Genomic DNA, 26073 nt, shown 5'->3' on the forward strand with positions numbered 1-26073 from the left:
CCTTTGCCGCGGCGCTGGCCCCGCCCTGGCCATTTCCGCCGCTGCGCAAGCCGGGGCGCCTGGGGCGGGGGGCGGGGTCTGGACTCCGGGGAGGGGGCGGGCCCGGGGGCGGGGCGCGCAGTCCCGGCCCTTCGGGCACGAGGCGGCGCGGGAGCCAGCTGCGGGGTCCCGGCTGCGAGCTGCGCGCGAGGTAGGCTCTGTTGCGCGCGGAGAGGGTGCGGGAGAAATGGCTAGCCTTGCTGGGTGCGAGCCTGTGGTCTGATTCCGGAATGGGGCATCGTGACGACCGTGGGCAGCCCAGCAATGTACGCCCTGAAACGGGATCAGGAAGCAGAGTGGGATCTGGGGAATAACGAGGTCGCGCCGTGAATAACCTTTCTGAGTCCAGGATTTAAAGTGCCCCTAAAGCACCGTCCTCTATTAGTAGTTTTTAAGAAAAGGGAAATACTCGTTTAATGGTCAGTGATGCTCTGGGGGCGAGGGCAGGGGTGAGGGTAGGGGTAGGGGGGTGGGAACTGGGGTGCCGTAAAGATTTTGTCTTGCTCCAAGGCTGTTATACCGTTGTATGCATGTTTTAAGAGCCATACTCTTAAAATTTTGCACCTTAGAGAAGTTATTCTTCAACTTAGCAACATTTAAAAATAAATCTAGGGGGCGCCCGTGTGGTTCAGGGGGGTTGAGTGGCCCACTTTTGATTAACGCTCAGGTCATGATCCCAGGGTTGTGAGATGAAACCTGGCATCCGGGTCAGGAGCCTGGAGCCTGCTTAAGATTCTCTCCGCCTCTGCCCCCTCTCCCCTGCTCATATGCGAGCTCTCTCTGTAAAAATAATAAAAATAAATCGAAAGTAGAAAGATTTTTTTTTGAAGAGGTGAGAGAGGAAACCAGACTTGAGAGTCCACCCACGGAGGACTTGGGGGCCAAACTAGCACATCTGTTTCTGTGTATGGGTAGGAGTAATTGTGAATTTTGCCTTTCCTGACTGTTATAATTTGCACTTTTCTTAAAAAAAATTTTTGAGGGGCGCCTGGGCGGCTCAGTTGGTTGAGCAGCCGACTTCGGCTCAGGTCATGATCTTGCGGTCCATGAGTTCGAGCCCCGCTCAGGCTCTGTGCTGACCACTCGGAGCCTGGAGCCTGTTTCAGATTCTGGGTCTCCCTCTCTCTCTGACCCTCCCCCGTTCATGCTCTGACCCAAAATCAAGACTCTGGATGCTTAACTGACTGAGTCACCCAGGCAACCCTATAATTCACACTTTTATCTTGTTATAAAAAGAAACGTTTTATTTCTCTAAAAAAGCACGTGGGCAAGGATCCACTGAGATGCTCATAGAACAGCTAAGAGGTGGTTAAGTTATATACATGATGTTAACTTTTGTTTCAAGTTTGTGTGAAAGGAATAGAAGTGTACAATTCCAGATTGCCCTGGTTTTATGATAAAATTCTGTTTCCTTTTTGTTTTAAATAGAGAACTGCTTTATGAGAGCTCAAGCTGAGGTTCCAGAGTTTCTTGCTGAAAATGTAGATGGCAACACTGCTCCTCTTTTTTGCTTTTCTGTACCCAATGTAATCAGATACTTCCCCCGACCTCTCAGAAAACTGAAAGTCACCTCCTGACATCAGCAGGACCTTGCAAAAGCACTTGTTAACAAATATTGGCTGAGAAGTGAATTTATGTTCCCAGTTGCAAGGGAGGTGCCTTCTCCTTAATCCTAAGCACACTAGAACCAAACTTTGCAGTAAAGGGAACTTTTCCAGAAACACCTGCTCTTATGTAATGTTTACTATTCTCATTGATAAATCATTAAATTAAACCCACCAATAGTAGCATGTGAGTATACTCCAAACTAAAATAGTTTCACTAATGATTCAAATAATTATGTTAGAATGTTAGAATTATTGGTGTTACATTGTCCTTAGTATAACAACGTTCACATTGAAAGGACAGGCATTTTCCTCATGTTCAGAGGGACTTGCAGTTATATTCAAGTGTCTTTTTTTTCCCCCAGTTCCATTGTGTGCCTTTTCCCGTGCAAAAAAGAAACTGCAAGAAAAATTATTTGAAAACACCAACTTATGGAATAGAGATGGGATATCAAACCCACATATCTAATTTTGCGCCTTCCTAAAACCCCACCAAAACAGCAATAGGGTAGGGAGGACAGGTGAGACAAAAACCATAAAACTGCAGGTGGACAAGTGGTAAAGGATTTTGCAGACTGAGGAAAGCTAAATTCTTTTTTTTTTTTTTTTAAAGTAAGCTCCATGCCCAACATGGGGCTTGAACTCATAACCCCTAAGATCAAGAGTCACATGTTCTACCAGCTGAGCCAGCCATGCACCCCTCAAGAAAGCTAAGCTATAAACCAGTGTTGGGGAAAGCCAATAAGCAACCCCATTCGAATTATAGAATCCCCCAAATGCTCAGGAATTAGCAACACCAGGTTCCTCTGGGACGTGGGAGAGTGTGGTTGAAACTAGGAGCATTACTTGAAATTCTGGTTCAGAAAAGACTAAATCTCCAGATCCCTTTACCAACTCCCTGCAACAAGGTGTCTGTCTCTTGCCACACCAGCAGACTTGGGGAGTTTATTCCCTGCAGAAGGTAAGGAGTCTCTGCACTAGGGAGATACAAATACACAGTTGGGGATTTGAGTGCCATATTGAGAATGGAGATTAATTGAACACACGCAAACTGAATGCTGGGGCCCTCTCACTTCTGTCCTTTTCTTATGTGAGTATAGAACCATGGCTTCCAAGAACTTGATCCTTATCACAGGGACTGACAGATCCATCTATGGAAAGTCTGCCCAGTCAAAAAAAGACAAAGATAGTGACATCTAGGTTTCCAAATGAAATCCACTCACATCATCCTTAAGGTGCAGCTTACAGTCAGTGAACCCACCCACATACTTAAACATCTAATCAGCTTTTTGGTACTGCTCTTAAATATGAGCAGATAAAAAGAATTGCTAGGCATTTAAGGAAAGTCACTAGTTGGAAAGACAGAAGACAAAAAAACAGAAAAAGTGACTCATAAGCAGCAGACTATGCAGATAAATAAGAGAAAATATTACATCTATTCTATATATGAAATAACAAAGTAATATAAAAAGAACATCAGAAACAAAAAATGAGCTCTTGAAAATTAAAGACTTGATAGCAGGAAAGAAAAACCAAATAAAAAATTTTGTTTAAAAACTAAATAGAAAGGTAGAAGGATAAAAATTAAGGCAGTCTCTCAGAAAATAGAGCAAAAAGATGAACAGCTGGAAAATGGGAACAAAAATACTAGAAATTTACAATACTAGGTCAGGAGGCTCTACAGCCAAATAAAAGAGGTCTGAGAAAGAGAAAGAGAATCAAAAGAGGGACATAAATTATTATCTGAATAATTCAAGAATGTTTCCAGCATTGAGGGATATGACATTTCCAGATTGAAAAACTCAACCAAATTGTTGAAAGCAGATTCAAAAGAAGGCACAGAATTATGAAATCGGAAAAACTAGGGTCAAAGAAGAGCCTTGAGAGAGAGCAAAACATTGACCTTCTGGAAAATATCAGGATCAGAATGTCTTTGAACTTAAGCAATACCCCTGGAAGCTAGAAGACAATGGAACTACTTTTTTCAAAATTGTGAGAGGAAAAGATTTCTAACCAAGAATTCTATACCCAGCAAAACTATATACATCAAGGATCTGGAATAGTATGAAGACATGTCGTACATGCAGAATCACAAAAACCTTTTCTCCTGTGCACCCTTTCTTAGAAAGCTGTTGAAAGTTGTGCTTCACCCTTTTGGGTGAATAACCAAAAAAAGAGGAAAAGAAAGGATAAAAGAAAGGGAATCATTAAAAGAGAAGGAGATCTTCAGGGTGATGAACAAGAGTGATCCCAGAATGCTAGCTATGCAGTGGGAACAGGGAACATTCAGGCCAGAAGGCTCCCAGAGAGTCCCCTCCAAGATGATGCTATTGGTAGAATATCTGATAAGAGATTGAGAGTGTACTGATAGGAGATTGGGACAATTGGTAGAGCTTAGAGTTGAACTAGTAACAGGTACATAGGGATTTTATATAAATGAAAAAGGAAGACAGCTATTAACTAGAAAATAAAAAGTTGTACAGAAAAGTAATCATAGAATACTATGTGGTTCAGCTGTGAATAGTATTTAACTAGTCATAATAATGTTCACTCCAAATGTTTGATCAAAAATAGGCCATGTCTATTGGGGCATCTGGGTAGCTTAGTCGATTAAGAATCCAGCTCCCAGTTTGGGCTTAGGTCATGATCTCATGTTTCATGGGTTTGAGCCCTGCATCTGGCTCTATGCTGACAGTACAGAGCCTACTTGGGATTCTCTCTCTCTCTACCTCTGTCCCTCCCCTGCATGCGTGTGGTTGCATGCATGCTCTCTCTCCCTCTCTCTCAAAAATAAATAAGCATTTTTTTAAAGATGTGATTCAGTTTATTTAAAGATCCTTCCTAATAAGCAATATGAGGTATGCTTCTACAATTAGGCTCACTGAGAAGTAATCTTTTGGATGGCTTTTCCTTGGATGTTGAAATATTTTTAAAAGCCATATTGCTAACGATAATAGGTTTTCTTTTTTTAAGTTTATTTTGAGAGAGAGAACACTGCCATGTGCTTGTGAGTAGGGGAGGTGCAGAGACAGAGAATAAGGATAATGGGTTTTTATTTCATTTATCGATAGAATTGCGATGCCCTTAAATGACAACATTGTGAATATTTTCCTTGCAGGCATTTAAGGCATCTGTTTGTAAGGCAAAGGTGTGCAAGAAACTATGGATGATGCAAGCACTTTAATTGATGTTAAAGAGTACCCCGATACCGAGGTACAGAAAAACCGAGTACTAACTCTGGAAGAATGGCGAGAAAAGTGGGTGGACGGCAAAATTGGATTTCATCAAGAACAAGGACATCAGTAAGAAATGTTTGGTATATAACAGAGAAATGCTCCATCAGAAACTGAGTTTGGAAATAGAAATAATAATATAGGTACACAATATATGACTGATTATAAAGTGTACGTTTTTAGTTTTTCACCTTTTATCGTCTCTGAAATACAGCGCATCTCTGGCATGTCTTAGGTTTATCAGCAATGTTAGCTCTTCCCAGGGGGTATAGATAATGGTGTCTTACAATTGAAGGCATCTGAGATTTATGAAATATATCTTTTTTTAAGCCCCTGTAGCATCTGCATGTTGGTCATACACATTTATATATATGGCAGATGCCCACATTAACGCGTGTATCTCTTTATACTGAAAGGTGGCAATGTTCTGACTTTGCTTTCCAATAGCGTGTGTTCAAATGTAAAGTGTTATCTATATAATACTTTTTCTTCCTGTATGTAGGAAAAGAAGCTGAGAAAAATTAATACATGAAATAGGATGCTGAGCAATGTGTTAGTAGTGGTAAGCTTTGAAGCAGTAGCAATGTATCATGGGCCAGTGCTAAGTAAAGTGGTCAGACTTGTTCTAGGCAGCTACTCTGACTTCCCAGGGGATGACGACATCATCATCATCATCACTATCACTGTATTTGTACACTGAGTGGTAGTTGGGGCATCTTCCCAGAGCCATTATATGGGTTATCTTTGTCATGTGGGTGGCCTTAGAAGAGCCACATCTCTACAGAGGGAATTAACTACAGAATCAAACTTTCCAGAGTCTAAGACGTGAGTACACATTTAGATAGCTTCTCATAAAATGAATGTTGAAAAATTCAGTGGGTCCAGCGGCTCCCCATCTCTCTCTCTCTCTCTCTCTCTCTCTCTCACTCACTCTCACTCTCTCACTCACACACACACACACACACACACGCATACATTGGGGAATTAATAAAGAATTTTTAAAACCTATCAACCAAGAAAAATAACTTTTAATTACAAATGAGGAAAGTTCCAGGGTTAAGTCAGATGTCAGATGACTTACTAGCTGTTGACTAAACAAGTTATTTAACCTTCTTTTTCTTCTTATGTAAACTGGAGAGTGTAACAATGAATGTTACCTATTTTGTAAAGTTGTAGGGAATATTAAGTGAGATGGTGCATGAAAAGTACTTAGCATCATGTGATTGTAATCCTTTCCTCTGTGCATTAGGCTAAAGAAAACAAATCTTTTTTTTTCTCCCCAGATTATTAAAGAAGCATTTGGATACTTTCCTTAAAGGCGAGAATGTTCTGAGAGTATTTTTTCCTCTTTGTGGAAAAGCAGTTGAGATGAAATGGTAAGAGCAGATGAGCATTAACACACTTTCTTGACTTGATGACAAATACTTTAGGTGAATATTTTAAAAGATACAGGTTTAAAAGCTCCACTCTCAGGAAATATACAGGGATCCTTTATTTTTGGTGGATTATTACTGCTGGGTTCGTAGAGATAATATTCTCTGTAAGACACAGCAGAAACAGAGGTGTGGCCTTTCTTTATTGGGTTTCTAAGAAAAATTATCATTTATTTATAATCCTATAAATATAATTATAATTTGGAACCAGTGGTGGGGTCTCAAGGCGTGCAGGCGGCTAGCCTTTTCTCTTAGGTCTGCGACATCTTTGTGCAGTTTCATTTTTGTAGGTGGTTTAGGAATTTGGCTGAGTTAATTTTAGATAGTTTGATTAGAGGTGGTCAGAAAAATTCAAAACAAATTACATCTCTTGGGCAATGCAACATGTAGCCCACGGTTCAACTCCGCTCTCCCCTCCCACTACAAGCACATAGGCAATTGTTTTCAAGAATCTGTTACAAAACTGTTGATGAGGAAAGTATTTCTTGTAAGTAATTCTCTGTGGAGAGAACTCACTTTAATTAGCAAGCCACTATTACTGTAGATTATCCTAAAATCACAAACCTGGCAATCGTCTTCTATATATGACTCAGTTGCGTTAATCATGCATAGACCTGCTAAGAAGTACCATTAATTTATTACCTTGAGGGGTGCCTGGGTGGCTCAGTGGGTTGAGTGTCTGACTTCAGCTCAGGTCACGGTCTGACGGTTTGTGAGTTCGAGCCCCAGGTCGGGTTCTGCGCTGACAGCTCAGAGCCTGGAGCCTACTTCGGATTCTATGTCTCCCTCTCTCTCTGCCCCTCCCCTGCTTACACTCTGCTCTCTCTCTCTCAAAAATAAATAAACATTAAAAAAATTTTTTTTTTAATTTATAACCTTGAATGTTGAGAATTTTGATCATTAGGCAGGAAAGAAAATTTTAAAGTATTAAAAAGATTAGTAAATGAAAAATTTAGTGACTTGAAGATGCTCCATTTCCTATAAAAATGTAGGTGGCTGACCCACAAAACATGAATGCGTTTGGAGCTGATTTTCAAGTACAGATGTGGCGTTCTTGCAGCCAGCACACCCACAGGCTCAACTTGTAGTAGCTGAGCACCTGTGACATGGCTGACATGGCTTAAGATTCTAGTGTGGCCATGACATTGAGAATGTTTAAACTGTATTACTAGACATATCCCCAACCAACTCACTAAACCAGAAGAGTTGCTTTGGAAACTCCTTACAAGAAAAGCATTAACTCTAGAAACAGACGGTCTTATTGCCCCGTGGTTAAGTACTAACCATCTAGCACTAGCAGAGGTTTTGAGACAAGATTAGGAAATGGAATGAGTAAATAGACAATTAAATGTGATTGTCAGATATTTGGATCCAAAGTCATGTGTAACAAAAATACCAGAACTGGGGTGCCTGGGCGGCTCAGTTGGTTAAGCATCTGACTCTTGATCTTGGCTCAGGTCATGATCTCACGGTCTGTGAGTTCAAGCCCCATGTGGGGCTCTGCACTGACCACGCGGAGCCTGCTTGGGATTCCGTCCTCTTCTCTCTCTGCCCCTCCCCTCACTCATGTTAGCACACACCCCCCCCAAAATAAATAAATAAACATTAAAAAAAATACCACAACTAAGCTGTTAGAATTGCGAGTAAGTTATTATATTAGAAGATTTTTCATTTATGTATCTAATTTGTGTATTAGGGTCTGTACAGATACCAGATGTGAATAGATAACTATGAGGCGAGGCCCAAAAGTGTTAAAATAAAATGTTTAAGACATTTTCTTAGGTTTTTTTAAGGATGGTATATTCCAATATAATCCAGCCTATGCCAGTCTATAATAGGCTATATTTTGTTTTCCATATGTCAAATATAAATAAAAATCTTCACAGCCAGTTTGGATAACTTTGTAGGAAGAATTAAAAAAAAAAAAATTCCCTGGAGACACCTGGGAATTCTCTGGCTCAGTTAGTAGAGCATGCACCTCTTGATCTCAGGGTAGTGAGTCCAAGCCCCACATTGGTCATGGAACCTACTTAATAAAAGTAAAAAAACTTTTTTTTTCCAATTGTTTAATATATAAATAAATAATAAAATAAAATATTCCCTGTATATTAACTTATGAATTTAGGAGGAAATATGAAAGACCAGTTATTCATATGTTTATTTTAGAGCTGTAAAACAGTTCACACTCTGACCTCATTGAAAGTGGTAGTCTTGTGTGGACGATAGGTACAATCCATTCTGCTATACCTCGGTTCAAAAATGCTGTTTTCACTCTAACTCCACTGATAAATCAGGGGACGATTTGAGCGTGACGTGAATTTCACCTTCACTTACGTGTAATTTCATCTACAAGAAACATGAAGGAAGAGCAGAAAACTACAGGCAGCTGTGTGTGAAGGGACAGAACACACCCATGCACACACCCCACACAGTTCCCGGACACCTCAGTTCACCTGTGTGCTGTGAGCCACTCCTATCCACAGCTGTCGTTAGAACTTTCCGGTCACCCCCATTCTATCAGTGCACAATAACTTACAAGTTGCCTCCCTTCCAACATTCACTTCTATGAGTAAGCTTCAGGTCTTTCTCCATGTCACATTGCCACACGCTAGTATTTACATATTTTGTAACCATATAACAGGCGTAAAACTGCGCCACCATTTCTATCAGGTTCCTTCCTGTCTTTCTTCTTTTTCTCTCTTTCTTGGTAAGATGTTATTTATTTTTTAGGAGATCTCTACACCCAACGTGGGGCTCAAACTCACAACCCCAAGGTCAAGAGTCACATGCTCTACTGACTGAGACGGCCAGGCACCCTCTGTTTGTCTTTTTAATAGTGTGGCACTGACGAGAATTGTTGTTTTTTTTCTTATGTATTATTTATGCAGTTTGTTTCTAAATTTTCACTGTATATTTTTGAGAAAATCCGGAGTCACAGAGTTAAGTTATGGCAAATGTGTAACAGCTTTTCAAAAAAAAAAAAAAATTAAGGTCTGATTGACATATAACATGGCATTAGTTTTAGGTGTATAATGATTTGATATTCGTATATATTGCAAAATGATCTCCACAATAAGTGTAGTTAACATCCCTCACCATACATAGTGGGAGAATTTTTTTTTCTTGTGATGAGGACTTTTAAGATCCACTCTTTCAGCAACTTTCAAATATTCAGTATGGCATTAACTATAATACTGTATAACATGCTATGCATTACATCCCCATGGCTTACTTATTTTCTAACTGGGAATTTTGACCCTTTCACTCATTTTGACTACATTCTGCCCCTGCCTCTGGCAACCACCTGTCTGTTCCCTGAATCTATGAGCCTTTTTTTCTTTCTTTTTTTTTAGATTCTACATATAAGTGAGGCCATACTGTATTTGTTTTTCTCTGTTAAACTTAATTCATTTAACACAATGCCCTTAAGGTCCATTCATGTAGTCACAAATGGCAAGATTTCTTTTTTTTTTTTTTAAGTTTATTTATTTATTTTTAAGAGAGGCAGAGACAGCATGAGCAGGGGAAGGGCAGAGAGAGAATCCCAAGCAGGCTCCGTGCCAAATGGCTGAATAATGTTCCACTGTGACAAAGTTTTTTTATTTGTGCCCCAACCCGCACTTTCCCCATAAGCCTTTCGATTTTTATTGCATAATTTTGCATTGCACAGTGATTTTTAGGGATGCCTATGTTGCATTATAGCAGAACTGACTGTATGTGTTTGTTTAATTTGACATGAATCAGTACTGTGCCTAGATATTTGTGCTACTAGGGCTGTTTCCCCCGGAGTCAAGATCCCACAGCTGTGAATTCTGTAATTACACAACTTAGAAGGAAAACACTAGTTATTTGTATATGGCAATTCGATACGTTTCTGGATAGTGTTGATGGTAAGTAAATGGAAATTGTAAGATTATAGAAATGGACGCTAACGTCACAGAGCCCTGTGCCCAGTACCATGGCTCCTAGCCACGTGTGACGATTTGAATTTAAATCACACTAGCCACATCTCCAATGCCCAGTAGCCAATGTGCTTAGTGGCCAGTGGATTGGACAATACAGGTACAGACCCCTCTGTCATCACAGAAAGTTTTAATGGACAGGGCTAATTTAGAGAAATTAAAAAGCATTTCTAATCCACAGAATGCTTTTAAATAAGAAACTCTTCTAATCAGATCCATTTGTAACAGACCAATGTTTTAAGGTATAGGTTTTCAAATTTTTAATTTTTTCCTAAGGTCATATAAATCAATTATTCAGAATTCCAGGTACCACTAAGCTTGAGAATACATAGATGCACTTCCCTACAAGTTCTGTGAAACCCTGTGAACCTGAGTTTATGCTAATCCCTTAAAATTAAGGGAACTGAATGTTTATTGGCGTATGCTCTTTTATTTAGTAATGTATCCGAAATAAAAATTTTAAGTGTGAATAACATGATTTCATGCAGGTTTGCGGACCGAGGACACTGTGTAGTGGGTGTGGAAATCAGTGAGCTTGGGATTCGGGAATTTTTTACAGAGCAGAATCTTTCTTACTCAGAAGAGCCCATCATGGAAATTCCTGGAGCCAAAGTATTCAAGGTATATTTTGTTTTTGGTAAATAAGTATTTCCGTACCGCCCCACCCCCAGGAAAAGGTTTTTCTTAGAGAAAGTTAAGTTACTGTACAGATGTCACGTGACCCCACTTTATCAGATTCACCAGGACACTATAGCGTTTAAAGAACTAGGGCTTGAAAGGTGATAGCTAGATGTGCACAAATGTATTAAAGAGCTGATGTTGGGGTGCCTGGGTGGCTCAGTTGGTTAAGTGACCAACTTTGGCTCAGGTCGTGACCTCACAGTTTGTGAGTTTGAGCCCCACATCAGGCTCTGTGCTGACAGCTCAGAGCCTGGAGCCTGCTTTGGATTCTGTGTCTCCCTCTCTCTCTGCCCCTCCCCGCTTGTGCTCTGTTTCTCTCTTTCAAGAAAACAAACACACAAAAAAAAATTTTTTTTTTAATAGCTGATGTCAAAGCCTATCTATAATCATGATTTTGATTTGGGTTTGTTAGTTTTATTTATAAACAGGCATTCCTGAGAATTTCTTGTGCCACTCCCTGCAAAGGACATTGAAGAGATCAAAACATAGTCCCTGCCCTAAAGAATCTGTTAGCTGACAAGAGAAACACAGAGGAAGCTGTTTGTCACACACAGAGCTAAGTGTAACGACACAGGGTATAAAGGGAATAGATAGGAGAGTCCCCTAACCCAGCCTCGCAGGGCTCGCTGAAGCGTGGTGACGGTCAGGCAGTCTAGTACACATTCTCAGATGCCCCGTGAAGCTGGTCCTTCATCCTGTGCAGCAAGGGTTTTAAGTTGGAGCCTGATGCGGCCAGATTTCCTTTTGAGACAAACCACCCTTGTGGCGTCAGGGAAGCGGCCTCCCGGCAGAGAGACCAGCTGGGAGGCCGCGTGCGGAGGTCCAGGGAAGAGCTCCTGAAGGCTGGCGCCGGGAAAGCCACAGGGCGTATAGAGGAACAGGCGGCTCAAAGCAGTGTTTAGGATGTTACACTGGCAGGATTTAAGATTAACTGAGTGGGAATCAGGGGGGAGCTGAGTTTGCCCTTTCAGCCCAGATGACTGGAATGGATGGCAGAGAATAAACGAGAAACAAGCTCAAAGGGCAGAGCAAATGAGTTTTCCTCTCAGGATGATGAGTTTGGGGCCCCTGCCTGGCTCAGTTGGTAGAACGTTCGACTCTTAATCTCCGGGTTGTTAGAGATTACTTTTTTTTAAAAAGTGAGTTTAAGAGGCCTGCGCGGTGGTGAAGGTGTAGCTGGCAAATGGCTCTATGTCTCCGGGCGACGTTTGGGCTAGAAATGACGGATTTGGGAGTGGTCTTTGTCCTCTGACCACAGTGAGCCAAGTAGAAAGCTTCGTCTGCTTGGGATAATAATGTGGGAATAAAAGACCACCCAAATGGGAATGAGTGAGGCTGTTTTTTGGTTTTTGGTTTTTTGGTTTTTTAATTTTTTAATGTTTATTCTTGAGAGAGAGAGAGACAGAGTGCAAGTGGGGAGGGGCAGAGAGAGAGAGGAAGACACAGAATCTGAAGCAGGCTCCAGGCTCTGAGCTGTCAGTACAGAGCCCGATGTGGGGCTTGAACCCACGGACCATAAGATCATGACCTGAGCTGAAGTCGGATGCTTAAGCAACTGAGGCATCCAGGCACCCCTGTTTTACTTTTTTAGAGAGAGAGAGAAAGCATGTAAGCAAGGAAGGGCTGAGGGAGAAAAAGAGAGACACACAGAATCCCGAGCAGGCTCCATGCTTTCAGCACAGAGCCTGACACAGGGCTCCATCCCACGACCCTAAGATCACGACCTGAGCCAAAATCAAGAGTCAGACACTTAACGGACTGAGCCACCCAGGCACCCCTAGAACCCAATGACACATCATCGCAGCAAAGGCTGTGCTTTGGTTTCCCAGGCTAGCGGCCACAGAAGTCACGGGTCCAAGTTCTCTAGTCCTACATGGTCTGGCCATTGTCCACTGTTACATTCAGTCTCTCACAAAGTACTCTCTTTTCTAAATACTGAAACTAATTGTGGGTTAGTAGGAGGCTTGATAGTACTTCATTTTACAGCTTCCTCCCCACTCCCTGCCCCCCACCCCCATTCTCAAGTCATCTAAGAATCCCACGGTTTACTCATTTCAGAGACTAGTCTTGGAGCAGGCAGTGGTTCTCAGCCCCGGGGGCACATTTGCAAAGGTCTGTGGATCTTTCAAAATTCCCCATCTGAGGGTTCAGCCCAGCTCAGTTAAATCCAAAACTCTAAGGGTGGGGCTGGGGATCAGTACTATTCAAAGTGAGTTGAGACTCACTGGCTGTCCTCCCTGCTGACACGCCCACCCCTCTGGGTTGCCCCCCACGGTGCTTCCAGACTGGTCTTTAGAGACCCTTGTCTATTTGTAAGCCTCCGTTGGTGCGTCATTTCAGAATAAAATCCGACAGTTGCCTGTGGACCCCTGGTTTTTCTCTCTTTCATTCATCAGCTCATTGCCTGAGCACCTTGTGGACAGAACTATCCCGGGTTCTAGAGAGCGGGTGTGAATTTGGCACAGCCTCTGACCGCAGTGAGGACAGGCTGGTGGAGCAGAGCCGCGCGGGTCTAAACGCTGAATACAGGATGGCCTGTACTGTTCTGGTTGTGTGCCTGAGAACGTGAGAACCCAGAAGACACAACAGGGAGCTGCCTGAAGCCCCGGGGAAAGGCCAATGAGAGGCAGCCTCTGAAACGGTGTCTGGATGTCTCTGCTCACATTACAGGGGAGCGGGCTGGGGGTGTGGCCCAGGGGGGAGTAACATGCCGTGGACTCCGCTGTCCAGGGATGTGAGAAGCCTCGGGGGGTGGGGGTGAGGGTGAAGGGCGAGGAAGGCGAGGTCAGTCCACACAACTGCACTTTGCATGAAATGATGTTAAAAATACCTGACCTATTGAGGAGGGCACCTTTTGGGATGAGCACTGGGTGTTGTATGGAAACCAATTTGACAGTAAATTTCATATATTAAAAAATAAATTAAAAAAAAAAAAAATACCTGACCTGGGCACCTGGGTGGCTCAGTCGGTGAAGCGTCCAACTTCGGCTCAGGTCGTGATCTCACAGTCCGCGAGTTCGAGCCCCGCGTCGGGCTCTGTGCTGACAGCTCGGAGCCTGGAGCCTGCTTCGGATTCTGTGTCTCCCTCTCTCTCTCTCTCTCTCTCTCTCTCTCTCTCTCTCTCTCTCTGCCCCTCCCCTGCTCATACTCTGTCTCTCCCTCTCTCCCCCTCAAAAATAAATAAACATTAAAAAAATTTTTTTTAAATCTGGCCTTTCTCTATCTGCCTGCCTGGTAGTCGGTTGGCCTGTTTACTTATCTTTAACAGTGTCAAAATATCAGGGGTCTGCTAAAGTAAATACTGTTTAGATTGAACAAGCTCTGAAAAGTATAATAGCTAACTAATTCTTCAGGGTTAACTTCTCTCTGATTTTTCTCTTAGAGTTGATCCAAAAGAACCCATATAGGTCTTTAAAAAAAAAAAACAAAAGCACCATGAGAGCACCATTTTTTAATGAGAGCACCATTAAAAAAATTATTTGCAGTTCAATTCCATTCTTCATGTTTATTATTTTTTAATGTTTATTTCTGAGAGAGAGAGAGACAGAGAGAGAGACACAGAGTGTGAGTGGGGGAGAGGCAGAGAGAGAGGGAGACACAGAATCCAAAGCAGGTTCCAGGCTCTGAGCTGTTGGCACAGAGCCCAACACAGGGCTCGAACTCACGAGCTATGAGATCATGACCTGAGCTGAAGTCAGTCACTTAACCAACTGAGCCACCCAGGCACCCCTCATGTTCATTTTTTTAATGTTTATTTATTTATTGAGAGAGAGAGAGAGCTTGAGCACAAGTAGGGGAAGGGTGGCGGGGAGAGAGTCCCAAGCAGGCTTTGCGCTATAAGTGCAGAGCCCAATGAGGGGCTCAATCCCACAAACCCTGAGATCGTGACCTGAGCCGAAATCAAGAGTTGGATGCTTAACTCACGGAGCCACCCAGGAGCCCCACATTCTTCATGTTTTTTTTTTTTAATGTTTATTTACTTTTGGGGGAGGGGACAGAGGGAAAGGGGGAGAAGGAGAGTAGGGGAGGGGCAGAGAGAGAGAAGGGGACAGCGGATCTGAAGCAGGCTCTATACTGACAGCAGTGAGCCTGATATAGGGCTTACACTCATGAACCGTGAGATCATGACCCAAGCCAAAGGCAGACAGACATCCAACTGACTGAGCCACCCAGGCTCCCCACATTCATGTTTAACTACATATTCTCTCCCTACCACTTTTACTTTGCCCCTCTTGTCTTCCTTCACCATTCAGTTATCTCCTAACTAAACCGATTTTTTTTTCCTTGACTTTCATTACAGAGTTCTTCAGGGAACATTTCACTGTACTGTTGCAACCTTTTTGATCTTCCCAGGTAGGACCGAATACCACCTCTGCACTTTTTTTTCTAAATTTCCTTTTTAATGTTTATTTACATTTGAGAGAACATGAACGGGGGAGGGTCAGAGAGAGAGAGAGACACAGAATCCGAAGCAGGCTCCAGGCTCTGAGCTGTCAGCACAGAGCCCGACGCGGGGCTCGAACTCACGGACCGTGAGATCATGACCTGAGCCAAAGTCAGACGCTCAACCCACGGAGCCACCCAGGCGCCCCAGCACCTCTGCACCTTTAGTAACTTGAGTGCTTGCCAGGCAGCACTGGGTGGGGGAAGGTCTTTGTATTCCTCCCGTTTACTTGCAGTAGCATTGATTTGAATCTGTGCTCTGCCGTTCTTTTTGCTACAGCCTACGTGTCTGCACACTAGATCATCTTTGTCCCTGGATAGCTTCCAGAACATGGAAAACAGTCTTACAACTCTAGGCAGGTAGGGGAAAAGGAAGGGAGAGCAAGACAATGTCTCTGCTTCACACCTGGTCTGTAACAGAAAGGAATTTCGAAGTGCAGAAGGTGGTGACATCCCATCTCCGGAAAGTCCCGGATATTTGTTGTCACACATAGTTCTCGGGGCCTCCTTCGTGCTCCCAGGTCAGAGTGGAAGGGGGAGGCTCCTGCCACCGGCCCCTACGACTGGAAGGAGCTCCCCATACCCGCATCAACACGTCCCTGGAGGCTCTGAAAAAGCAGACAGGAGATCCTTAACAGCCGGCGAAGTACCAGCATGCACCACGGGGGGCGCTGTTCATCTTGTTCAAGACTTGATTTTTCTTATTTAAGCTGTTGTATTCTTTCTTTTTCTTCCTGACAGAGTGAACATTGGCAAATTCGACAGGATCTGGGATAGAGGAGCATTAGTTGCTGTTAACCCAGGCGATCGTAAATGGTTAGTAATTTGGTTTCTTTAATTATGTTGGCGTTTCCTTTTTGGCCTTCTTAATTTAATACGCTGTACTTTTTCTGAGCTCCAGAAAATTAGACTTTTACTATTTTGAAATAGCTTACTGTGTCCGGCATCAGAAGACCTACGTGCAAAACCCCCTTTGTGTGAGAGGGTAGGATTTGGCCCTGCAGACCTGGGACAAGGCTTGTGGCACCGTCCCTTCTGAGCTGTGTTGCCTTGATCAAAGGATTCACCTTCACCAGGTTTCAGTTTACTCTGCACAAGAGCAGCTCACCTGCTGACACCACCCCGTCCGCCTCCACTGACATCACCAGGTGGCCGCTGTCTGGCACTTGCTGCGCCAGCCATTGCTGGAAACGTTCTATCAACACTTGGAATCTACCAAACAACCCTGTGGGGTATATGCTACCATTATTCCCATTTTACAGATGAGATTATGGTCAAAGAGATTAACTTGCTTGGGGCGCCTGGGTGGCTCCGTCGGTGAAGCAACCGACTTCAGCTCAGGTCATGATCTCACAGTTTGTGGGTTCAAACCCCGCATCAGGCTCTGTGCTGACAGCTCGGAGCCCGGAGCCTGCTTCGGATTCTGTGTCTCCCTCTCTCTGCCCCTCCCCCACTCATGCTCGCTTGCTCCCTCTCTCTCTCTCCCTCTCTCTCTCTCTCTCTCTCAAAAATGGAAAAAATAAACATTACAAAAAATTAAAAAAACAAACAAAGAGATTAAGTTGCTTGGGCAAAGTTAGGCAGCTAAAACACAACAGAATTGAAATTCTGACCGAGGGAGTTTGGTCAAAGCCCACGCTCGTGATCCCTACGTTATTCTATCTGCAAGGGTGCTTGTGGGGGTTAAAAGGAAAGACATATGTGGGAAGTGCCTGTCTGCTCTCCATAACTGCTAAATATTAGCTGCTATTATGTCAGAGATTTTGTTATTGCCCATTCTTATCTCACCTCGTCTTATTAGAAAATAAAATATGAGAAAGCACACTATGTAATGGCCTCTCCTATGTACTTTCCAATTCAAATATCATTCACATGCTTACTTGGAGATAGCATATAAATGTTGAATTATTTAGTCCTGTAGAAGCAGACTCTTTTTTTTTTTTTTTAAGTGTATTTGTTTTGAGAGAGACAGAGCATAAACAGAGGAGGGGCAGAGAGAGAAGGAGAGAGAGAATCCCAAGCAGGCTCTGTCAACAGGAAGCCCCGTGCCAGGGCTGGGTTCCAGGAGCCATGAGATCACAACCCTAGCTGAAATCAAGAGTCGAACACCCAACCGACTGAGCCCCCCAGGTGCCCCTAGAGGCAGACTAGGATTCCATGCACATCAGTGAAATAAAATAATTTATTAAAAAAAAATTTTTTTAACGTTTATTTATTTTTGAGACAGAGACAGAGCATGAATGGGGGAGGGTCAGAGAGAGGGAGACACAGAATCTGAAACAGGCTCCAGGCTCTGAGTGGTCAGCACAGAGCCCGACGCGGGGCTTGAACTCACGGACTGCAAGATCATGACCTGAGCCGAAGTCAGATGCTTAACCGACTGAGCCACCCAGGTGCCCCAAACCTAATCTCCTTTAAGTAGACCATGCCACATTTTCTTTTTTTTTTTTAATTATTTTTTTATTAATTTTTTTTAAATTTACATCCAAATTAGTTAGCATATTGTGCAACAATGATTTCAGGAGTAGATTCCTTAGTGCCCCTTACCCATTTAGCCCACCCCCCCCACACACACACACCTCCTCCAGTAATCCTCTGTTTGTTCTCCATAGTTAAGAGCCTGTGAGGTTTTTCCCCCTCCCTGTTTTTATATTATTTTTGCTTCCCTTCCCTTATGTGCCTCTGTTTTGTCCCTTTTTTTTTTTTTTAATTTTTTTTTTTAACGTTTATGTATTTTTGAGACAGAGAGAGACAGAGCATGAACAGGGGAGGGGCAGAGAGAGAGGGAGACACAGAATCTGAAACAGGCTCCAGGCTCCGAGCTGTCAGCACAGAGCCCGACGCGGGGCTCGAACTCACAGACCGTGAGATCATGACCTGAGCCGAAGTCGGACGCTTAACCCACCAAGCCACCCAGGCGCCCCTGTTTTGTCTCTTAAAGTCCTCATATGAGTGAGGTTATATGATATTTGTCTTTCTCTGACTAATTTCACTTAGCATAGTACCCTCCAGTTCCATCCGTGTAACTGCAAAGATTTTATTTTCAAGTAATCTCTACACCCATCATGGGGTTCAAACTCACAATCTCGAGATCAAGAGTCACATGCTCCACTGACTGAGCCAGCCAGCCCCCCCACCATGCCACATTTTCTTAATATATATTTTCCTTCAGTGATAATGTTTATTTACAGAGACAGAGCATGACTGAGGGAGGGGCAGAGAGAGAGGGAAACACAGAATCTGAAGCAGGCTTGAGGCTCTGAGCTGTCAGCACAAAGCCCGATGCAGGGCTTGAACTCACGCACTGCGAAATCATGGCCTGAGCCAATTGAGCCACCCAGGCGCCCCATTAGGCGATAATTCTCACTTCTGTTCCCCTCTCTCTTTCTTTGCCACTCCTCCTTCACCTCTTTTCTGGAACCTTCCCCTTCCTCATGTACCTAAAAGTTGTAATTCCCTAAGGGACCATCGTTAGCATTTGCTTGTGGCTGCCTATCTCTTACCCTTGGTCTTTACTGAGCACATCAATTCTTTTACTGTCATTCAGTTATTCAACAAATGCGCAGAGTTCCTACTGTGTTCTAAATATATATGGCGAAATCACGGAAAAAATCATGGTATTTGCCCTCACCGTTTTTATATTCCTAGCTCTGTTCTTTCTCTCAAACATCTGCATCACATTCCAGTGTTTGCATTGCATTTCTTGTGGGACATCAGTGTGCTTTATCAACTTAAAGTACCACATGAAGCCTCTTTGTTTATAATACACCACATATGTATACTGACCCTGATTCTGCTAAGCATCTGCCTTTGTATGTGTTTTCTATGCCCTGAGGATGTTCATCGTCTCTGAGGTTCCCCTTCTCGGGGCTTTGGTTTGTGTGGTTAAAATCCATAAGGCAGTGGGGAGCGAACTGGGAGTCACAGAGCTCACTATGAGGGCACAGATGATGCACATTGTGTTATTTTCCCGCAGGCTGGCAGAGTATATATTTAGCACATAGTCAGAGCTTAATAAATACTTGTAAAATAAACAAATGAAAGCAAACTAGATGCAGAGCAAAGAAAACACACTGTTTCCTACCAGCCACTATCACCTCCTCTGAGCTAGATATAAAGACCATCTTGGGGCGCCTGGGTGGCTCAGTCGGTTGGGCATCCGACTTCGGCTCAGGTCACGATCTCGCGGTCCGTGAGTTCGAGCCCCGCGTCGGGCTCTGGGCTGATGGCTCAGAGCCTGAAGCCTGCTTCCGATTCTGTGTCTCCCTCTCTCTCTGTCCCTCCCCCGTTCATGCTCTGTCTCTCTCTGTCTCAAAAATAAATAAAAAACGTTAAAAAAAAAAAATTTTAAAGACCATCTAAGTGGCCTCTGGACTGTTATTTCATGGTTAATAAAGAGTAGTGAGATCCCCATGTAGAAGTCTTGAGTAGGGAATCCAGTCCTAGCTTGGGTTCCCTGATTCTCCTGCTGTCTTTCCTCCGAGCCCAGCCTTGTGTGTGTGTGTGTGTGTGTGTGTGTGTGTGTGTGTGTGTGTGTGAGAGAGAGAGAGAGAGAGAGAGAGAGAGAGAGAGATATCACAGCTCCAAGTACACCTGAGAACATGCTGGCCTCTCTTACCAGAATAACAACTTACTTTCAGCCAATAGAAAGATCTTTTTCTTTATCTTGGTCCTTGTACTTAACATGTTAATACCTTATCTCATTCTTGTCATTAAACTGGGCATCTTTCTGCTTTGACCGCCTACAGGCAAGTCCTGAGATGTTGGCTGCTCCCAGGTCTCCTGCCTAACATGAATCAGTGGGGTGTACCTCTCTCTCATTTTTCTGAATTTCTTGAAAGTGGCTGAGAAAGTCCACATTCCAAAAGGAATGAAGTATGTCAGTCCTAAGAAACCCTGCCAAACCAGTCTGACTGATCCCCTTCTTGGGGATGACAAGTTAATTCTTCCTTCTTAAGACCAAGAATCAGAAAGTTAAGTAAAGATCTGTTAGTGGGGCACATGGGTGGCTCAGTTAAGTGTCCGACTTGGGCTCAGGTCATGATCTCAGTTTGTGAGTTTGAGCCCCACGTCGGGCTCTGTGCTGACAGCTAGGAGCCTGGAGCCTGCTTCGGATTCTGTGTCTCCCTCTCTCTGCCCTGCTCGCTTTCTCTCTCTCTCTCTCTCTCTCTCTCTCTCTCTCTCTGTCTCAAAAATAAATAAAAACCTTAAAAAATTTTAAAAGAAAAAAGTTTGCTTTGGTCCCATGCTTTCCTTACAAGGACATACGACCCACTCAAGCCCGCCCTAACTGGGGGAGTGTACTAAAGAGAATAACGGAAGCTAACCTGGGTGCTTACCACACCCCAGGCAATGTTGCAAGCATTTCATGTGTATAAACTCACTGACTACTCGGAAAACCCTGAGTCAGTTACTAGTCTTATCCCCATTTTACTGAGGACAAAACTGAGGCATAGGGAGATTGAGAGCTTGTCAAGCTTTCCTAGCCACTAAGGGCAGGAACTGGGCTTCATGCTCACACACCTGGCAAAGTGCATGCTCCTAATCCCCATGCTGATCCCCTCCCCAGATACTCCCAGAACTGTGCACAGGGATTACAGTATATCCAAGCCCAGTAGAAACCGCTGTACCAAGAGTCAGGGGGCCTCTCTTAGAGCTGCACAGTCTGTCTGTCTCTGTCTGCCTGTCCCTCACAGTGTCTCTACCTCCCTGTGCCCCTCTCCTCTGTGCTCCTAACCTGACCTCAGCTTCCTCTGCTTGCTCCATTTCTGCTCCCACATGTCTGACTTCCCACAACCCCCAGCACCAGCACCGCAGCACAGCCCCCCAAAGCTCCAGCTTTCCGTACAATGACGACAGCTAACCAGCACCTCCTTTGTGGGTGTCTCGATTCCGGTCCCCAGTGCAGTCACGTGATGCCCCAACTCAGCATGCTGTACTGTGGTCACTCTGCCGATGGGGCCCGTCTGAGTCAAGCCCCCTTTCTGAACCGACCAGACGCGGCTGGGCAGTGGCATCCCCTGCTCCCCGGGCGGGACACGTATGGCAAGGACTGTGCCCATAGCACCCATCATTCATGCTGTACCTGCAGGGCTCTGATTTCACCCTCCCTTGAATTTTTGCCTCTTTGTGAGTCTTGTCCCTCTCCCACTCAGTAGAGGAAAGGGATTGTCTTGTCTTGTACACAGTCTTACATATTATGCCCCTGGAGAGGACCCAGTCACCTGGAATCTTGTTAAACTACAGCCTTCCCGGCCCCCACTAGCCCCACCCCTACCGGATCAGGCTCCAAGGATGGAGTGCAAGCAGCCTTTTTTTCAGCAAGTGCTCAGGTGACTGATACCCAGCTGGTCTGGGAGGCCCTGCCCCAGAGCTGACAGCGCTTCCGTAGTATGTGTTCCAAATCGACAGGCCTCCGAGTACCCCATCAGGCCAGAAAGAGCCTCTGCTCACTTCTATGTGACATCTTCTGATCGGGTGAGCCCTGGAAGCCGGCCTCCTTTTGATTCCTAGCTTCACTGTTTCCCAGCTTAGGTGGGTGACGTAATTTGCAGACCCGGTTTCTTACATTTAGAATGCGAATCGACTGCAGATAGTCCTTACAAGAATTTAACTCAGTAATGTAGGTGAAAGTGAACCTGATTTCCCTCCCTGCCTCTCACCCCCCTGCAGGCTTTGCCTTTGTAGAGAAATGTGGCTCAGTCACTTGAGTGTCTGACTCTGGATTTTGGCTCAGGTCGTGATCTCGTGGTTCATGGGATCGAGCCCCACATTGGGCTCTGTGCTGACAGTTCAGAGCCTGCTTGGGATTCTCTCTCCCTCTCTCTCTCTCTGCCTCTTGCCTGCTGATTCATTCTCTCTCTCTCTCTTTCAAAATAAATAAATAAACTTGAAAAAAAAACAAGAGAAATGTAACACCTTACTCTGCTGTGTTCTTTTTAGCTATACAGATATAATGCTGTCCCTAACGAGGAAAGGGTTTCGCTACCTCTTGGCTGTTCTTTCTTATGATCCCACTAAACATCCAGGTAAAGTTTTTTGTTGTTTTTCTTTTTTTCAAAGATGTTGCCTCTTTTCCTGATTTAATTCTATGACGTGGATAGCATTATATGCTCCTGATTTAGATCACAGGAAGAATACTGCCTTTTATACATGAAGAAAAGTCTGCTTTGGGCTAATGGAAACAGTAAATGTTTTTTTCCACTTCCCACAAGTTTTCTCGCTCATATTCCATTTTGTTTGCCATTCACAGCTCAGACTGTAGAGGAGAGGAGGAACGGATGGCCCTAATGTAAAAGAAATCTCATGAGCTCTGGAGTAGAAGGAAGAGAGATTGGTTGCCCTGCTTTGGGTAGAGCATATGTGGGTCATCCCTGGTGGTAGGGATGGGTTGGGGCCCAGACACATCCTCACAGGAAGATGGGCAGGATGAGGATACTGGGGGGGGGGGGGGGGGGTCGGAGGTGTGCAGAAAAATCTCTAAACTATATTTTTTAATTTCTAAAATTTTATAATTTATTGCATTCTTGAATAACAATCTTTGTTTTAAACTTAGAAAAGTGATGTTTTAAGTGTGACGTTTTATAAATATTTACATATGCTAGTATTTTTTTCTATTTGAGTAAATCAGATCTTAAAACCTCATTTAAAAAATGAGACCCGGGGGGCGCCTGGGTGGCTCAGTCAGTTAAGCATCCGACTTTGGCTCAGGTCATGATCTCATGGTTTGTGAGCTCGAGCCCCGCATCGGCCTCTGTGCTGACACCTCAGAGCCTGGAACCTGCTTCGGATTCTGTGTCTCATTCTCTCTCTGCCCTTCCCCCACTTGTGCTTTGTCTCTCAAAAATAAATAAATGTAAAAAAATAATAATAATATAAAAAATGAGACCTAGGGTCCATAATTAAGTCTGGAACAATCAGGTAGAAATAGAAATTATTGGAGACAGACCTCAGCGCTACTAATCTGATTTAAATTCCATTCCTGAATAGGAGGCTTAAGGCCAGGCCTCTGGGCACAGAACACCACAGGCTCTATCTGAGGGTGGGACTCACAACACCTCAGAAAGGGGCAGCAGCTCAATTTCCTTAAAAGTAAATGGCCTGCAGCAAGTGGAAGGGGTGTGTACAGTGTGAGTGAGTGTTGGAGTCAAGGAAAATCAATACTCAGAAGGTGAAGGAAACACTAAGGAATTTGTTCCTCAGCTTCATTCTGATTTAAAAGTTCCCAAGTCCCGAAAACTGGACGACAGGATGCAAAAGAATGAAACTGGACCACAGAGAAGGAAACAATCAACAAAACCAAAAGGCGGCTTATGGAATGGGAGAAAATATTTGCAAATGACCTACTGGATAAAACGTTAGTATACAAAATATATAAAGAACTGATACAACTTAACACCCAAAATACGTATAATCCAATTAAGAAATGGGCAGAAGACATGAATAGACACTTTGCCAAAGACATCCAGATGGCCAACAGACACATGAAAAGGTGCTCAACATCACTCTTCATCAGAGAAATACAAGTCAAAACCATGATGCGATATCACCTCACACCTGTCAGAAATGGCTAAAATTAATAAAAAGAAACAACTGGTGTCAGCGAGGATGCAGAGAAAGGGGAACCCTCTTGCACTGTTGATGAGAGTGGTGCAGCCACTCTGGAAAAGAGTATGGAAGTTCCTTAAAAAACTAAAAATAGGGGCGCCTGGGTGGCGCAGTCGGTTAAGCCTCCGACTTCAGCCAGGTCACGATCTCGCGGTCCGTGAGTTCGAGCCCCGCGTCAGGCTCTGGGCTGATGGCTCGGAGCCTGGAGCCTGTTTCCGATTCTGTGTCTCCCTCTCTCTCTGCCCCTCCCCCGTTCATGCTCTGTCTCTCTCTGTCCCAAAAATAAATAAAAAACGTTGAAAAAAAAAAAATTTAAAAAAAAAAACAACAAAAAAAAACCTAAAAATAGCCCTGTAATCCAGCAATTGCACAACTAGGTATTTACCCAAAGGATACAAAAATACAGATTCGAAGGGATACGTGCACGGTGTTGTTTCTAGCAGCATTATCAACAACAGCCAAATTACAGAAATAGCCCAAATGTTCATTGACTAATGAATGGATAAAGAAGATGTGGAATACGCACACACACATGGAATATTAATCAGCTGTGAAAAAGAATGAAATCTTGCCATTTGCATCAACATGGATGGAGCCAGAGAGTATTATGCTAAGTGAAATAAGTCAGTAAGAGAAAGATAAATACCATATGATTTCACTTATATATGAATTTAAGAAACAAAACAGATAAACATATGGGGCAAAAAAAAGAGAGAGGCAAGCCAGGAAACAGACTCTTAACTATAGAGAACAAACTGAGGGTTGTTGGATGGGGGTGGGTGGGGGAATGGGTTTAATTGGTGATAGGGAGTAAGGAGTACACTTGTAGTGATGAGCACTGGGTGTTAATATGTAAGGGAAATTATGTTGTGTATAGTATAAGTGTACCCAGGTCACTGGAAACAGACTGAGAAGCGGGCCCTGAGAATTTCTCTTTAGAATTAGATCTGTGGAAATCATTCTTCACCATGTTTCTCTTTCACCTAGGCCCACCGTTTTATGTTCCAGATGCTGAAATTAAAAACTTGTTTGGTAAGTTACTTATATTTTAAATAAAATCAATATCTGTTTTGACCTGGTAACTATTAGTGTCTAGCAATTTTTTTAATATTTATTTATTTATTTATTTTGTGAGAGCATGCGAGCAGAGGGAGGGGCAGAGAGCGACAGGCAAAGAGAGAATCCCAAGCAGGCTCTGGCTCGTCAGCACAGAGCCCGATGTGGGGCTCCATCTCACAACTGTGTGATCATGACCTGAGCCAAAATTAAGAGTCAGACGCTTAACCCACTGAGCCACCCAGGCGCCCCAGATTAGTGTCTAGAAGTGTATAAAATCAATGGCAAACCATTTTATTGAACACTATTTTATCCTAGAAAAGGGACAGATCTCTGTGATATGCCTTTTTAGCTAAGCGGCGTGTTATGTTAAAGGCACTGAATTCTTTCAGAGAGATGGTATGTTTAATTTAGGTCTTAGGAGTTGTAAGTAGTGATGGTGATTCAGAGTCCAGAGTTTGCTCTTAGCATTTCCCCATTGTCATTCAAAGGCAAAGAAACGTCTTCAGTACTTCTTTTAAATCATTTGATGTGTTTTTAGAAGATTCCCTATCGCATTCTTCATCAACTTAGAAACTCATTCCCCTTTCTTGTTTCAGGTTCAACATGCAACATTCATTGCCTTGAGAAGGTTGATGTTTTTGAAGAACGACATAAAAGTTGGGGAATTGACTACATTGTTGAAAAGTTGTATCTACTTACGGAAAAGTAAATGAGACCAGTAAAAACAAGTAATATCAACATGTTTTTGGGCAGTTGATAGTTATGCTAAGGCACGAAAATATACTGGATGGCTCTTGAGAAAAAGTTGTTCACAAATCACATAACAGAGCTTTGCTCAGAAATATGTATAACTTTATAGAAAAAAGTCATATAAATAAGCTGGTAAAGTAGCTATACAGGAGAGTGTGATGAGATGGTGAAAGAATATACCTGTTTTGCTTAGAAATTACAAGAATTTTTTACAATCGGCATGTCTTATATAATTTTAAAAATTAAAAGTTTTAAAGGGGTA

The 26073-nt window shown here is 43.4% G+C and overlaps 1 protein-coding gene across 2 annotated transcripts; it reads left to right on the top strand.

The window, feature by feature from the left end:
• Positions 1-87: 87 nt before the first annotated feature.
• TPMT (thiopurine S-methyltransferase) lies at positions 88-26073 on the top strand. Of its 2 annotated transcripts, XM_019420036.2 has the most exons (9): positions 88-190; positions 4762-4945; positions 6160-6252; positions 10760-10892; positions 15253-15305; positions 16137-16211; positions 22338-22423; positions 24990-25034; positions 25658-26073. In XM_019420036.2, exons 2-9 carry the CDS (start codon positions 4806-4808, stop codon positions 25768-25770), a joined length of 738 nt encoding a protein of 245 aa, XP_019275581.2. In that variant the 5' UTR covers positions 88-190; positions 4762-4805; the 3' UTR covers positions 25771-26073. The 2 variants fall into 2 exon arrangements, with proteins under 2 accessions (XP_019275581.2, XP_019275583.2); XM_019420038.2 differs by lacking the exons at positions 24990-25034; positions 25658-26073 and adding an exon at positions 22648-22792.

This window comes from Panthera pardus, unplaced genomic scaffold (genome assembly GCF_024362965.1).
Source record: "Panthera pardus isolate Hobbes unplaced genomic scaffold, ASM2436296v1 HiC_scaffold_17, whole genome shotgun sequence".
Lineage (NCBI taxonomy): Eukaryota > Metazoa > Chordata > Mammalia > Carnivora > Felidae > Panthera > Panthera pardus.